The sequence below is a fragment of the Labrus bergylta genome, chromosome 1 (assembly GCF_963930695.1).
Source record: "Labrus bergylta chromosome 1, fLabBer1.1, whole genome shotgun sequence".
NCBI classification, from domain to species: domain Eukaryota; kingdom Metazoa; phylum Chordata; class Actinopteri; order Labriformes; family Labridae; genus Labrus; species Labrus bergylta.
In genome coordinates this window covers 13,985,315-14,002,654 of record NC_089195.1, presented here as the reverse complement: position 1 = coordinate 14,002,654, position 17,340 = coordinate 13,985,315, and the positions used below count along the sequence as shown (strand labels likewise).

The 17,340-nt window shown below is 42.8% G+C and overlaps 1 protein-coding gene across 1 annotated transcript; it reads left to right on the top strand.

Moving 5' to 3' along the window:
- Positions 1-3,856: 3,856 nt before the first annotated feature.
- LOC109989061 (voltage-dependent calcium channel gamma-4 subunit) lies at positions 3,857-16,355 on the top strand. The gene is made up of 4 exons (XM_020640673.3): positions 3,857-4,463; positions 10,113-10,196; positions 11,705-11,845; positions 12,663-16,355. The coding sequence occupies exons 1-4, from the start codon at positions 4,241-4,243 to the stop codon at positions 13,217-13,219; spliced, it is 1,005 nt and encodes a 334-aa protein (XP_020496329.1). The 5' UTR covers positions 3,857-4,240; the 3' UTR covers positions 13,220-16,355.
- The last annotated feature ends 985 nt before the right edge of the window (positions 16,356-17,340 follow it).

The following is a 17,340-nucleotide window of genomic DNA, read 5'->3' as shown; positions in this document are numbered from 1 at the left end:
CTTTAGCTCTCTGTTCTGCTCCGGGCGTCGTCTGCACACACAACTCACTGCTGACTGCAGCAACCAAGGCTCCCTGCTTCATCAGTAGCAAGAGCAGCAATGTCACTGATCATTAGTATTATTTTTAACCCTCACTCATTTGGCAGATGAGCGTGGAAGGTCTCTGCATATTATGACTGAGTGAGCTGCACTCGATAGCTCGGCCCTCTATTAATAATGACCATGATCCACCACTCTAAGCTAAAAAGTGAACCATTAGTGGTCCAGAAGTTTTAAAATTCTCTGAACTCGTGCTCATGTTTCAGGGAGAGTCTCTGGACCCTATTAGCAGACAGAAATCTTAATGAGCAGGCAGTACCATCGCTCTGCACATTACAGTGAAAGATTCCCATTATCTCTAAAGCTCCTTTTATCTTTTTACACAACAGAGGAAGCAAATGATTGAGTCCTTTTTATACTCTTTTTGAATATTCATGCAAATATGCTGCATCTAAGTATTCAGTGTTGTCAGCTGTCAAACTTGTGTTGTCATTAACTGGACTTGTGGATTATGTCCTATAGTAATAAAACTATTATGTAATGACAATAATGGTAAATGGACTTGAGCTTGTATTTCCAGTCTTCTGATGACTCAAATCGCTTTTACACCGCAGGTCACACCTACACATTCACACGCTGATGGTAGAGGCTGCTGAGTAAAGAGTCCATCAGAAGTAACTAATCCCATTCATACACATTCACACGCCGCCGCCGAAGCAGGGGGAGCAATTTAGGGATCAGTGTCTTGCCCAAGGACACATCGGACATGCAACTACAGGATCTCCGACCTTCCGGTTGAGAGACGACCGACTCTACCATCTGAGCCTCCCCGTGGCATGTTTATGAAATCGACAAGGACAAAAAAAAGTTTCAGTTATTTTTGAATTTTTAAATGAAACGGGATGATTTGGTGGGGCAGTCGGAGCTTTGGGGGATAGGTTTGCCCCAGCCTGCCTTTCCCATTTTAGTTAATAAGCTCAGCTAAAGGCTTGTACAAAAAATGACACAGACATCAATAAAGAAACAGCATTGTAGCTTTATCATGCGTAAGGTTTTTGTCGTTTTTTGTGCTGGCAGCGTCCATTTTTTGAAAATAAACCAATGTAGTTCTTATGGATGCAATTCTAATCAGACCAACTTAGTTGTTTGTTTTTTTTAACCAGACTGTATAGATGTTAACTTCTGGTTTGAAAACAGGGTTCTTTTTAAAGGGCGTGTGTGTGACTATATCAAGATATTGTACTTCACATAATAAACTGATGTACACTGCTCAGTGTTTTTTAGGCTCCAGAAGCCTAAAATAATTATCTTTAAATCCAGGCAGAACTTCTGCTGCCACATCTCAGCTGGCATCTCTCATCTGCATATCCAACTTTAAATGTTTACTTCCTTCTTTCCTTTGTTGAGCTCTCATCCTCGTCTAACTTCTCTCTAAAAGATCTAAAGGCTTCCTCCTTTGCCCTACAATTTTGCCAAAATCAGCCCTGAGTTTTCATGAAATCATTTTAAAGAAATGCCATCTTACTTCCTCGATAAAGCCTACAATTCCCTATCTAAAGAGTGCTGTCTCATTGACACTCCCACTAATGCTGTAACCCCAGGAAGCCGTGCAGCATTAATCCCTTTCCCTGCAAAGCCCAGACTGTGGCAACTACTCAAACTGGGAGGGAAAAGGAGAGCAATACAAGAAGCCAAAAAAAAACTCTTATCAACATTTTTTACTGCCGAACTAGTAAAGAAAGTTCAGCGAGGTCACAGAGGAGTCTTTTCTTAGCTCTGGATGAATTTGCCCTGAAGAGAAAAAAACACCTGGAGAGTCGAGGGAGCTGGCAGAGGAGATTGCCAGCGTCGGGGACAATGGAGAGGCTGGAGAGAGCAGAGATGTGGGAGTGAAGTTGAAAAGATCTCTGGAGCATGGTGATGATGAGAATTAAACTCATCATCAGTGGCCTCTGTGCTCCAAATAACATACATGCACTCTATGCGATCGAGTTGGAAAGCCAACATGTAACTTTTGACTGAGAAATGGCAGAACTCAGAATGCAGGACCGGAAGTTTACCATAAATTTGTTTATTTTTAACAACTTAAAGGAGCAATATGTAACTCTGACAACTAGTGGTTAAAACTGGTACTGCAATCTATATTCAAATCATTGTAGAGAGCTGTCTCCCCCCGCCCCCTCCTCTCTAGAGTCGATGCTCTCACAGGTTGCCATGTGGTGGACACTGAAGCTTTAGTGTTTAGCCAGCTCTGCATCTGTATTCCACAAAATGCAAAAATATTTCAGTCAGAGGACTCACATATGTATTTATTTAAAATATTTATTGCAGCCGAACATAGTTTGTGTTTGGTGTCTAGGCTCCACCCTCATCACGCCTCACAGTTTTAATTTACATGCAGTAATTTGAGGAGTGATTGGATGATATCGTAAACCCCTCAGTTGGAGCCGACAGATGGAGGCTGGAGTGGAGGTGGGGTTGAGCGAGAGTGCAGTACTGCTACGCGTCAGAGATGGTGATGAAAGAGCATAGGGGAATGGAATGGACATCATGCAGCTTAAAAAGACTGCTAATAGGAAGGAGGTGTTGTCAGGTGATTGTGGAGAATGACCCATGACATCTTACTAATGCGTTCACCAGCCTAACACACTCATACACACAAACACTTGGAACGTTTGTGAAGTCAGTGCAGCTCCAGTCATGAAACATAAAATCATTTCACTACCTAAAAAAACGTTTCAGAAAACAGAGAGTGAAGGACTACACTACTTGTTTGTGATTGGACAAGTCTTCAACAAGTCATACATCATTTCCTATTTACAGTTTGCTATACCCACAGTAAACGCAAACAGTTTCATTGTTCCATGACCTGTCTTGCGTTTCACAAAAATGTTTTGTTTTTTTGCAGCTGGCCTTCAGGGCCACCGTACTTTTTCCCATAGCCTCTTCATTGTTACTCCTGCATGCTCAATGTTGTCCTACAACCACTCATCATACACTTATTTCCCTTATTCTCCCGTCCCTTTCTGTCGCTCCTTCCTTCCTCACTGGCCTCTGAGATTTCCAGCCCCTCCCTCTAAATGCAGACACACATTCAGACCCTTTGCACTCTTTCTGCTCTCCTCTGCGGGAAACAGGAAGTGACTCAGGCTCCGGGGTTTGGGGATGAGGCTCGATCTCAGTCCAAGAGATGGAACAGTACAAAGAGCAGAAGCTGCTGCCAATCCATGAGCATCCCCCTCCTTCCATGTCAGTGTGAAACATAGAAAAAAGACCCCCCACTGCACACAGCTCAGGGCTTAAAGTGACAGGAGGAATTTTACATCATATCTCGATGTTGTGAACTTTTGAGTCTTACAATTCAACTTTAAGCACAGAGTGATAAAGCAGACAGACTGCTCCAACTTCAAAGTGTTTTCAGAGGATGTTTAAAGAAATATTTAATAGCGTTCAAATTCTTTCTAGCTGCTGCTGCACGACTCAGATCCCTCTAATCTCCACTGAGCTGTCAGTGGTTGTGTTTTCATCCTGTGCTTGATTCCTGTCGGTTTTTGAAAACAATTTGAAGCCCTTTTTCTTAACTTAATGAGAGTTCACTTGAGCGTTGCCTTTATGTACACACGTTGTGTTGTGTCTTTGTACACAGACGACATTACCGTCTTCCTTGTGTTTCGATTTAAACATTTCGTTTCAGTTATCTAACAGTCCTGTAGGCTATATGTTGATGTAGATCTGATGTTTTCTCCATCCACAGCGCTGCCTCTCATTGGCTTGGCTCCAGCTGTGGAAGGTGTGGTCTGGATGATCGATAGTGCATCTGTTATTAAACAGTGCATTTTAATGTTGCATGGGAAACAGTAAGGGAGGCGTTTCGATGATTAAGATGAAGTTGCTTTAAATGTAGGAGAACATTGTGAACGGTCAAGGAATGCTTTTGCATATTTGTCCACCTGTAGCACAGTTTAAGATACGTCCACTCGACTCAGAGGAGCCGAACAAATGCAGCGATTTTGTCAATCTGAGAAACTTGTTTGGAACTCGTTTTAAGGAGGAAGGGGACTCAAGGGTCGAGACTTGGTTTGAGGAGACGGAAAACCCGCGAGACGCGCGCGCTTCCTCGGACCGCGGTGATCCTTTGCTCCATGCGCTCCCCGCCGTGTGCGTAAGCTGCTGTGGAGGATTACACACATTATGAGCCGCCATGGCATGGTGTGACCGAGGGGTTCAGACTCTGCTTGCCGTCGTGGGGGCCTTCGCCGCCTTCAGTCTCATGACCATCGCCATCGGCACCGACTACTGGCTTTACTCCCGGGCGTACATATGCAACGCCACGAATGTCACCGCGGACGACAACCAGGTGCAAACCAAGAAAGTGAAAGGCGACCTGACGCACTCCGGGCTGTGGAGGATCTGCTGCATCGAAGGTAAAACTAAGTCAAAGAAGTGTATGATCTTTATCCTACAAACTTTTTGTTTTTGATAACAAACCGTGTTTAATGGAACAGTTGAGCATGTTGTCCAGCGACACTGTACCACCAGCTGTTTTCCTACAGATGTTCTAATAATTTTATAGAGAGATTAAACTGTTAAACTTGTAAGGTTAAAAATCTCCCTTCAGGTTTTATCAGAGAAATAAAACTGGATTTTTAACGATTGCACCTGTTTGGAACTGAGGAACCGTACTTTGGACACATACATATGACACATTTCTGTGAGGTGTGACGACGCACCGAAAATGTGAATCGCACGATGGGTGCAGAGTGGTAATTTTCATTTAGCTTTGAAAAAGTTAGATTGACGTGACAGTGATGTGGGGAAAATGAGGGAGGCTGCTGCTTGTTGCGCGCAAAGGCGGTGTTGTCCGTGCGTAATGCTTTAACTTTTTATTTTCCCTTTGAAAAATGATCAAATTTGTTACTGGAAAAGGAGCAGATCAGGACATCCAGTCTTGAAAATGGGATTTCGTGTTTTACATATTAAGAAGAAGCGTCGCTTTCTGCAGCTGTTTCGTCCTTGTCTCTTATTACGCTTGGCCATGGAATCAGCTGAGACTCATTAAATTATATGAAAACGTCGATTTGCTTTTGGTTAAACTGTCAAATATTTCTCAGCCTCTGCGTGAGGCACGTCTGAGGAGTTTTTGGGTTGGGCTTTGAGTTGCAGCTCGATTATTGTTTGCACACGTTTGCAAACTATTGCGCGCATTACATTTCTAGAAAAAAAGTGAAATGAATCACGGTTCATCCTGCGCTTCGTTGATTAACAGGCACAACAACGCGTAGCAGTCAGTAAGTGAAGGTGGTCACTAGTGACGTCTTGCTTCAGCCCTGCCTGCTGTGGAACTGTCCACTGCTGCTGGTGCTGAAACCCCCCACGATTAATCATTGTTTTTCTTCTTTCTAACTAAAAAACAAACTGAACAAAACATTATCTTTACACTTACAAGACATCAGACAAAGTGATCAACTGTGACTCACTGCCATCTATAAATAGCAGTTTATAACTTGTTAAATCTTCTGTGAGGAGTTTTTACCAGGTTATGAAATAGACTCTTCATGAGCTACAAAAGAAAACAAGATCATCAGCGACATTATTGATGATTTCTCTATGGTTGTTTTAATTGACCTAAACTTGCACTGGCAAAGCGGTTAACAGTGCGCTGCAGAATCAGCCATTAAAACAAGTTGTTAAATATATGAGTGACTGTTAAAATAAAGCAGGACTTGATTTTTGGTTAAAGAGGCACAGGTCAAAATCAGCAGCTTTGTGCAGTGTTCAGCCAGAGGTTCCCCACAGAAGCTTTAAGTGGTCTGTTAAACGCTGAGATTCATGCAGGTTTTTACTTGATTAAATGAAACAAACTAATTTTTAAATCACGGTAAAATGCTTAATCTCAATAGTTCATCACAATTGATTGCATTTTTATCGCATGTTTGAAATTCTATTATTTTGCATTTGAAAACAGCATTTTTTATGCTTTTATTTTGAATTTTTATACTGTCTAAAGCTAAGGGTATGTTCTTCCTGTTAGGATACTAAACTGCTTTTATTTTGAAAGAAAAAATAAAATTCTGGTAGCTTGAAGGTAACAACATCCACTTAAAGAAACATTTAATGGATATAAAAGTAAATGAAACAGCTCAAAGGATCGGTAACAAAGGTAAATGTTTGATGTCATAAGGTGGATATGACTTTGGACTCGTCAGCTGAGTTGTCAGAGAGTTTTTTAAAGTGAAATGAGACGTTCAGGGATCCAGCTGGGTCTTCCTCCTTTCTTTCCCATCACTGTGACAACAGGGAGAGACTGCGGTCAGAGCTGTGTCTTAGCTCCGATGCGTCTAAAGCAGTGATTTTCCTTCTTCTTAACTTGCCCCCCCCACCTCGTCCAGGACTCGCACACAAAACGAAGTCAAAAATTGCTGTCAAAAGTCAAAATTAAATGTTTTTTTTGATAAAATCCCAACTGAGTGTGTTATTATGAAATGGCTTCAGATGTGCAGGTCTAATTTTGACAACGTCAGAGCAGTCAGAGTCTTGGGGGATTAAATAACATGTGATTAATGCATTTAAAAATTAAAGTATGCATACATTTCACAGCTTAATCACATCACGATTAGCGCGTCAATGCTGACAGCCCTAGCATTTACCCGTTAAGCTCGAGAGAATATCTGTTGATGTCTAAAGTTCAAATCAAAGGAAATCCTCCAAAAATATAGTGCTCAAAAAAACATCAGTACTTTGTAAAGATGGCTCTTCTATTTTCCTACCTTTCCATGTGTCTTGAAGGCAACATATCTCAGGCGTGTAGAGAGGCTTGACTGGGTTGTCGGGGGAGGGTCAAAGTTAGCAGAAGGAACTCGCCTAGAGGTTTGTCTCATATGCAGATGATTGCAACAATTACTGAAGTCACACTTCATGCACTTTTGCTCTGCACTCCCACCACTCTCACTGAAATCTTGAAGAAAAAAAAGTGCTTCTATTTATGGCTTTCCTGTTAAGTTAATCAAAAGACATGTTCGCTCTCTCTCTCTTGTTTCAAAACCCTGGAGAGCGTCATCAGCAGAAGTGAGGTGGAGCACTCCCCATTCTTAAACATCTGTCGCTCACATTGTAGGAAGTGTGAGAGCTGGAGTGAAAAGTAACACACTTGCTCTTTAGGGGATAGAGCATTTTCCATGAGGGCTCCAAGACTATGGAACGACCTGCCCGAGGAGATCAGGTCGGCCCAATCAGTCATCTCTTTTATGTCCCTTCTTAAGACACACTTTTTCCGGCGAACCTTTCCTGATTTTTGTTGATTTGAAATTGTTACTATTTTCACTTTTTAGAATTCCTTTAAAATAATTGTATGTATTTCACAGTTCTTTTAAAAGGGATTTTATATCTTAAAGTGATTGTTATTCCTTAATCTTGCCTTGTTTATTATTCTATGACCTGCCTGCTTTTATATTTGCTGTCCTTGTAAAGCACTTTGTAACTTGTTTTTGAAAAGTGCTCTATAAATAAAGATTATTATTATTATCTTGTTTTTCTCTCTCACATATCACCAGCGCTATTGCTTCACTGTTGTCATGGTACACATGTGGCTTTCATTGTCCGTTCATTTGACTTTCCAGTGATAATCTCTTCCAGGAACCAAAGAACGAGATGCAGTGGAAACCTGTTCCATTAGGGTCGAATGAGAGGTGTAAATAATGGGTACGCCCGGGGACGTGTTGGCTAACCTTGTAGGACAAATGAGGCTCATCTCTTTGTGTCAGACAGACATCTGTACAAGACTAGTGTCTTGTAAAACAAGCAGGAGGTTCTCTGGAGGTCAGAGAAGACGGCAAATGAGCATTTAGTGGAAACAATTTCAAGTTGTTCTGCGGGGCAGTCATGCCGAAATACAACAAGAAGTCTCACTTAAGAGAGGCGACCCTAAAATGCTGAACATGCCGGAGAAGCACTCGAAGATACAACGTGTTTCAAGAAGAAATTTGGTCCGACTCCAGATGGACAAATCCTGCTTAAGTTTTTCTCTTAATCTGATTGTTGAAGCTCCTCCATTTTGAAAGTCTGCTCTCTGCTTTGTGTGTTTGTGTGTATGAGTGTGTTAGCCTGGTGAATGCATTAGTAAGATGTCAAAGGCGTGCTCTGAGAAGCGGAGCTAGAAATGTGATTCTGGGTTGCCGGGGAGGAGGTTGCCATGGTGAAGCTATGCTGAGTAATAAAGGATGGGCTCGGCGCTCTCAGACAGACGGGCTCTGGGGAGCTCCCTCTCTCTCTCTCTCTCTCTCTCCCTCTATCTCCCTCACCGTCATGCCTGTCGGTATCAACTCTCCGACCTTCAGTGTGTTAATACAAATATTTCCACTTCTGTACAATCTCGCGAAAGAAAACTTTTCATCACATTTTGTCATCTTTTACTCTTCTCTTTTTTGGGAGTCACTACTGGGAACTCACAAACATTACACTGAAACACTGATCTTATAAATGTAAGATTCACTCACACACCCAGCATGGATGTATTACACAGCGACCGCGCCCTCGTATTGATCGAGTGTGCTTGTTGCATTAAAAATGCAGAAGAATCCGAGAGTGGCAAATATTTTGGATAGCGTGAGGCAGAGCAGTGGGGTAATGGAGACACGATGGTGATAAGAGTTGTTAAAACGAAGCATGAGAGGTGGATAGAGACTGAAGGAGTGAGAGGAGACACTCAGGGTCTGCTCAGGGTGTTTCATCACTTTATCTCGGCTTTTATTCAACCCTCTTCTCTTCCGCAGCAGTCTCACATGTTAAAGGTCACAAATGATACAAAATACACTTAACAATGTTTCTCTAACACTAATATGTGTCTCTAGTCCGTCTACAAACCCACCAATGATGAGAAAAGTCCATCCTCTCCGTCTTTTAACTGCTCCACTTTTCAGAAAATGTGTGCTCAAACAGGCCGTTTGGAGATTTTCCCTTCATGACATCACAAAGGGCAGTAACCCCTCTCCCAGGTGGGTGACACTCCCACAGCTAGGTGTTTGTTCTGCCCTCTGAGTCTGCCTTCTCTCTGTAAACAATAGGACATGGAGCGAGAAAGCCCGAGACACCCAAGCCCTTCCAGAGAGGGGGCGTGGTCAGACACAGCAGAGGGGTTTATAGACATGATCAAATACAGGATCAGAGTGGATTTAGAACAAAAAACTTCAAAGACATGTTCTGGGGAGCTCTGACACTTACTTAAACTGGTTGAAAGATTAATTTTTGGGCTTTTTGTGCCTTTATTTAGAGATGGGACAGTGGATAGAGTCGGAAACCAGAGAGAAAGAGTCAGGAATGACATGCAGGAAAGGAGCCACAGGTTGGAATCGAACCCGGACGCCCACTCCGAGGACTCTGTACACTCTGTACATTGGGCGTGTATTAAAACCGCTGGGCTACCCGCGCCCCACTTTTTAAATTAAAAACAAGAAATGATCCAATATTGGGTGTCTTAGACTTTTTTTTTTGTTGCCAAGGGAACAAAGAAGGTATCAATATTGTTGGATTTTTACTTAAATCACATCAAAGCTTGAAAGTCTGTTAATCGTAACAAACCTCTACTCCCTACTCAAAGCAGTAACAAAGAAATGACAATGAGTGATGCAGCAAAATCAGCCGTCTGACTTTTTTAATTCAAAGCCTAACCTTTCAATATTCATAATGCTCCGATGTTTAATTCTCTTAAAAGCGGAGGGAAGATTATCTCTGTGAAGACAAGGGCCGGGGTCTTTGAATAGAAGGTGCCTGAGGGCCTCAGATCCACAGCAGCCTGCCCTCAAACACGCTATGACATGGTTAGAGGTAAAATACAACAATACAGCTCAGCACTGGTTTGGATATTCTTAACAGAGAAGAGACTAAAATATTCCATAACTCTAAATTAAAGTTTTATACTGACTCAGTAGCAGCAGTAGCTTTTGTGCTTCATGTCTCAATTAAAGCTTGGAAACTCCAGCTCTATTATAAAAGACACAGTATCTTAATTTCCTCATCGCCATTTCATCCCCTGCTCAGTCTGTTAGTCACACTCGCTGTGCTTTTTGGCTTCTCTGCAGGTATCAACAAAGGGAGCTGTTTTCGAATCAATCACTTTCCGGATGATAACGACTACGACACCGACAGCTCCGAGTACATCTTACGTAAGTCACTGCAACCTCTTCATCTTCTAACAAGCCAACCGACCCTTAAACGCTCCTCTCTTTTTTTTTTCCCTCTGTCTTCGAGTGGTGATGGAGTTATCACCCCGGCACTTAATGTGTCATGACATCGCCATCCCTCCTCCATAAAAGCCTGATGTCATGACAGTAGTTGGAGCTGGAGAGATGATGAAGTGATATTGTGTGCTGATGAGTAAGAGCGTTTGTCCAGACACATGGCGTTAGCCACCTTAAAGACAGAATGTGCAACATTTTACACATAAATGTATCAGCAATCAATACTCCCTGTGTAAATGTCTCTGAGTCATGACTGTCTACAGTGAGTGAGAAGCTCGAGTCCCGCTGGCTGTGTTGTTGTCAGAGCCGTGTTTACATGGACGGGACAGCCGGCTCCTCCCCTTGTGTATAAAAGCTGTTTAATCAAGAACTACAGAGAAGAAGAAGAACATACTCACTGATTATTTGAAGGCCATGTAAGTGTTTTTAGATCACGGTCATTCCGTGTAAATTTACATGCAATATGAAGCTACTAGCTAATTAAAGAGCGCTAACATTAGCCTGCTAACACAACAATGCAGCTCAAGACCAGGACGATTTTGTCGGTGTTCCATTTTGATAACTCCTTTGTGCAAACATGAGTGGAGAGGGGTTGGAGGTGTGTCGCTGGAGGAGAGTGGAAGCTTCAGTATGGAGGAGGTGTCACCAAACAGCAGTTTGTTTTTGTTTCATGCTGATGGGCGACATCTACTGGATCAAAAAGTTACACATTCTTCCTTTAAGAGCACAGCTGCACATCTGACTCAGATTGTTTGTTGAAGGCAGGTCAGTGTAAAAAAAATTCTGGTTTATTAGAGTTCAATCTTTCAGTCTGGCTTGAGGTTTGAGATCACTCTACATATCACATTTGGATGCTAGTTTGATGTCCGATGGCGCAGAGCAACTCTACCCACCCTTGCTGTTGTCTGTTTTGATCAATTTGGATACAATGATGGAAATTCAATCCTGCTCTCACTCGATTGGTGTCATGGGGAAGCAGGAGTGTCTGCTAATCAGGCCTTAGTATCTGTGGAAGCTTTCATCTGTGAAACCTGAGGCACTTTTTGCTCTCCTTTCACTCTCTTTATCTTCACACTTATGGCAGAGTTACTACATGTGTCAGCAGGCGTGCAATAAACTGTTATTTTAAGAACAGTTTAAGCAGCTCCAAAATGATTTCCATTTTTTTAGTTATGAGTCGTGTCCTGATATCAGCAGCAGCTCTAGGGCTTGGAAATTGTACCGTTGAAAAGATGTCGGACAAGCATCTCCTCTGTTGTTGTTGTTGACAAAGCTGAAATCAGAAGCCCTGTCCCTTCTTGATTTTGATTGGTCAGTTAAGGAGAAGCGCCCTGTTCCAAAAGTTTTCAACTCAGGACAATGAGCGCTAAAAAACATAGAACTACATTTGTTTTGTATTGTTTTGACGCGTTTCTGACTCCATCTCTCAACAGGTATAGCCCGTGCGTCGAGCCTTTTCCCCATCCTCAGCACCGTCCTGCTGATGTTGGGTGGCCTGTGTGTCGGAGTGGGACGGATCTACAGCAGCAGGAACAACATCCTGCTCAGTGCTGGCATTCTGTTTGTGTTTGCAGGTAGGTGGAGACTAACCGTTAGATGCAGATATACACACATAAAAAAAACTGGTGAAAGCAAATCCACAGGACAGAAACTGCTAGGTTGTATGTTTTTACCTCACACACTGTATGATGCATTTTTTACATCGCATCATTTTTGATTTCAAGAATGAAAAAAAAGTGTTATCCAAAGTTACAGTCGGCGCAAGGCTGACCTGATTGACAGGTGGATGCAACAGTTTGTCATAAGGCTTAAAACCCGCCTTAGCACCAGCTCTCAGCCTGTCATTAGGTTGACTGAAAGACGGGATTTCCAGCATGGAGACCACCATCAATGAGCCTCCAGATCCCCCTGCAGGCACAGATTGCTGACATCACTGAGGCTCCGTCTATTTATATTTACAGTCTATGGTTGCTTCTCAAGATTCTAATTTGACTTCATGAAAAGTCTTGGCTAAAAGGCGATTATGGCTCGCCTCTGGCAATACTAGAATCAATGAAGAGAGACATATGTGGTCGTCAGAAGCTAGCTGATGGGTTTTTGAGAGTGACACTTTGGTAGTTAAAAGAATTAGACATTTATTAGGTTCTGTTTTGAGGTGATGACATTGGATGAAGCTTTAAGTATAAAGGGATGCAGAGGATGTGTAAACCCAAACTGAATTAGCCTCTCGATGGTAAATAAGCTCTGATAAGAGAATAGTAGTAAAAATGAAATCTGCGCTGTAATCATTAAGGTTTGTATTCTACTTGTGTGCTTAAACATCAGTTTCATTTCCCCTTTAATGATCTCTCTCTGTGCATCTCTCCTTCTCTCATCTTTTCTTCTCATTAGGCCTGAGCAACATCATCGGCATCATCGTATACATCTCCAGCAACGCAGGAGATCCAAGCGACAAGAAAGACGAGGACAAGAAGAGCCAGTACAACTACGGCTGGTCCTTCTACTTCGGCGCCCTCTCCTTCATTGTTGCAGAATCAGTGGGCGTTCTCGCGGTCAACATATACATCGAGAAAAACAAAGAGAAATGCTTCCGAGCCCGACGTGACTTTATCAAAACCACCTCCTCTTCTTCACCATACTCTCGCATCCCGAGTTACCGCTACCGACGGAGGCGCTCACGATCCAGTTCGAGGTCGAGTGACCCGTCCCGCGATCCTTCCCCAGTGGGGATGAAGATCGGAGGAAGTCGCGCAGGAGGAGGAAGGTTTGGGATAGGTTTACCGATGGGGGATATATCCCTGTACGCCCTCAGTAGGGACCCTCTGAAGGGTGCAAGTGGGACAACAGGACCCTACAGTCCAGAGAGAGACTCTGGGTTTTTACAAGTCCACAACTGCTTCCAGAAAGATCTCAAAGATGGTGTGAACAGGAGGACCACTCCGGTATGAGGTTGGGAGGTTTTATTGCTGTGTGGAACAATCAGCTCTGTGGAACTCATTACATATCGTAGAGTTGATGAGAAAGGACAATTCCTCCCCTGAGCTGTTCAGGAAGCGGAGACGCTGTAAAGGTCAGGGCTTGAAATTGTTTTTGTAGCGTCCCTGTGAGTCAGAACATTGCCAATCTGTGCTTCAATTCAAGGAGGGTGAAGAGTGAAAACACTTTGTAGCAATATTTGAAGAGTTTTCTTAGATTTAATACTCACTGGCTTAAATTTATTCTAAAAATAATGGATTTACTCTGGTATTCTTTGATAAAGTCACATAAGACATTTCCTGAGAGTAAAGCCCAATTCACACATACTCCGTGCGCGCTGCGGTCCGTCAGCGCCGCGCACTACGTTGTACTTAGCCTCCATTCTAGTCAATCATTGTGTTCACACAGGGCATAGTGCCGTCGGTGGCACGCTCCGGAGACGGACCGCAGCGCGACACCGACGGCACTGCGCTCTGCTCCGTTTCAAATACGCAGCGAGTCTATTTTCTCCGGAGTGCGCTGCAGGTTCGCGTCAAGCTAGACAGAATATGACAGCCTGGACAGGAAGTCAGACAAGGAAAAGCACAGAGCATCCGGTTAATTTGAAAATAAAACACAATGTACGCGATGATATTTTTCATCACTTTATCAACATTACGTCAAAACAGGTACCGAAATTAACAACAATGCATCCTCAGAAAGACAAAGCAACATGTTGTTTGCATGTTTTTCTCTTAATTCCCGCGGGATCTTGTAGTTCTCCTGTGATGTATCATGGGTGCGCTGACCACGCAGAAACGGATCCAGTGTGAATGGGCGTGAGCCGTCCGACAGAGTAAAACCGTGGCGCTGACGGACCGCGGCGCGCACAGAGTATGTGTGAATTGCAGGTAAGAGTAAAAATCTACAGACGTCATGATCGATGTAACAATCCTACAAAGTGGACTTCAGATAATGAGGAATCCTCTTCTGAAAACTGTATAGAGAAATTATTTCTTTCATTCAAAGTCAAAATTATCTCCAGATTTGTTTGCTAAAATGATGTGATTCATGTGATTGTTTTGGTATTGTATTGTATTTGTAATTTAACACACCTGGTGCTAACTTAATCTGACAGTTTTAAATCTTCTCCACTGCCATTTAAATACTTCAACTGTGTCTCAATAACCTCTATCCAGTTTGAATGGGAATCATGTTAAAACTGTATGTCACAGTGTGTAAAATGTGTTGTGGCTCAACCACACGGTCAGCAGGTTTACATGCAGAGTTAAAACAAGCGACGGTTACAGCTCATTCAGGCCATTTCATCAGACTACTGTCTTTGCCCCAGTATACAAGCATCGAGAGGGAATCGATATACTGACAGAAGTATGTCCAACTCAAGCGGCAACTTCCGGTCTTAAAAATGAAGCTAATGCGGAAGTGCAATATCCTGCAGTTCCTTGAGTGTCCACTAGAGGCTGGCTCCAGGAACATTGGAAGTCACATAGACAACCATTCAAAAAACATGTTTTTCAGCTTCAGCTTCAGCTCCAGCTCTCAGTCTGTCATTCTAGTCTGTCTAGGGGGCTTACCATTAACAAAACAATAACAAAAGATGGCATCAAGATTGGCGGGCAATCATGGGAGTTCTTTTGCTACTCTCCCCCCCCCCCGCCACCGGTAAAAGTTTGAGTCAGATTGACTCAATATTTTTTTTCTGACTGCATGTAAACGAACTGACTGACACATTCTTGCTATGAAGATGAATTTCTGTAGATATGAACAAATATGAAAAGGCACGTGGTAATATCTGTACATATTCTGTGAGATGTATCAGTGTGAACATTTTTGGTACAGACGGTCTTATTGCTGTCCATACACTCAGGGTTGATGTGTGGATCTACAGTCAGACGTGTAAAGCATGAGAGAGAGGGGGGGTTTAATGCTGTGCTTTTTCTTATCTGAGCCAGACAGACTGTTTCTGTTATCGTGTGTTAAAAACAACAAGGTGAGATCACGCTGTCAGTGTTGCTGTTGATTAACAAGACATGATTTTACAACATTTGTGTGCAGTTTTTTTAAGGGATATTTGATGACACCACAAAAAACACACATCAGAGAGCTCTTATAGGAGTGATATTTAAAGCAGGGTGATTAACACATCAGAAGCTGATATCCATGCAACCTTTGAAATAAATGTTTAGTATTTTTTAATGAGAACTATAAATAGGGCTTTCACACTTGCAGAAAACTCCTGATATTTCCAGGAGGAGCTGTATGTGTGTACGCAAACAGCCACATTTTTCGCTCGGACTTCACCCGAAGGTACTCCCGCCAGACCCCTAGTACTTTTTCTGCAGCAAGTCCGAGTGGGCTGATGTGAGAACGCTGTAGGGTATTCTGCTGAGAAATTCACCTCAAGCCAATGGGAGGGGGGGAGTGATGTTTATATCCTGTGACTGGAGTCAGTGCAGTGACTGCCTGAGACTGCTACAAGTTTTCTGTTCGTCAGTATGTTCTTCTCCGCTCTTATGTTGAGCAGCTTGTGTGAACAGCCAGGTCAGGACAATATCCAGAGCCGCCCTCCTGAAATTATCTAGATATTTTTAGGAGTGCATGTGTGAAATCGGTTTAAGAGACAAAAAACTTGTGTAAAAAACTCTTTGCATTCAGTCTAATGCAGGTTCAGACTTGGGGTGTGCTAATAAGACGTTTAAACACCCTCGCTAATCACCACTAGAATTACTAGTTAGTTACCCAACCCACCACTAGCTGGGGCTGTAGCTCCTGTTAATAGCTACTGTCGCACTGCTCTACTACCCGGTTGTAAACAGGAACGGTGAACAGATAGCATCTCTAAGGAGCAGAGTGGTTTAGCAGTATTTTGATGTAGAAAATGGAGATAAAGTTGTATGTAGGCTTTGTCAGGTTAAACTGGAATATTACCACTCGACTGGAGCAATGTGTAACCAGCACAAGCATGTGGGCGTTAACCTGCAAGGAGGACCGAATGCTGCTGCTGCTAGCATTGCTAACGTTAGCCACACTCTGCAAACCAATTCAATGTTGTTTACCCGCAGATGCTGCGATCCTGTGTTTAGCCTTTATTAAATAAATTAAGCGACATTTTGACTGTTTTCTGAGTGTTTTCTTACCTTTGGACTAGTCAACTAAACTGACTTTGAATTTCCATTTAGCTGACATTGAAATGTGTAGCTAGGAACAGCCCTAGTTAATACTGTCCTGTTGTTGGATCAGAATTCAAGAACACCTACCCTAAATAATGACTTAATCATTAAAACTCAGCTATGTTTTACAGTTAGCTTCCATTTTGGGCTGGTTTGGGGTTTAATGAAGAATTTAAACAGGATTGTTCCAGCTTGCAGCAAGTATTCGAACAATGACGTTGGGTTGATGGGCCTTTTGAGCTCAGCTGTGAAACAGTATGGCAGTCAGGGTGTGAAAGGAAATCCACATCAGCCATCCTAATGCTTGGCTGAACTAACAGGCTCATCCAGACTGCAGAAAGCTTGTCTCCTTGTCTAGAGCAAAGTGAGTGTTTTGGTTTGTGCTTGGAGGGGCTAGTAGACGTTCAGATAACTCTAGGCTTGGTAGAGTACACACTTCACCGAGCTCCATGTCAGCTTCATGGTTTGTGTCTCAGTTTAATATTTTTAGCTGCAGATGGAATTGTTTTAATTTGGTTGGTTTTTCTGTGCATCGAGTAAAGTGTCATGCTGGCTCAACATAGAGCGGCATGTAAAGTTTCTACCAATGTCATTGAGGCGGAGAATGGGGAAGCCTTGAATTTGATGGGACTTTATTTTGCATGTGCATGATGTATCTTTGTCACACCAAATGGATCGGATGACCTTGTTTCCCACTGCAGCTCTGAATTTGAGTCATCTCTGTCACCCCCTCATCTCTGTCCATCACCCTGGCTGTTAAGCCCTGGGAAATCTGAGTGTCATGGACCCTCACTGGTATTTTCATCCACAATGAAGCCATACACCGCCACCCTTTCCTCCTGAGACGGACCAGTAAAATACCTTCTCTGGTTATTGAGATTAAAATAGCAGACCTCCAGTCAGTCACAGAACATACTTGTTAG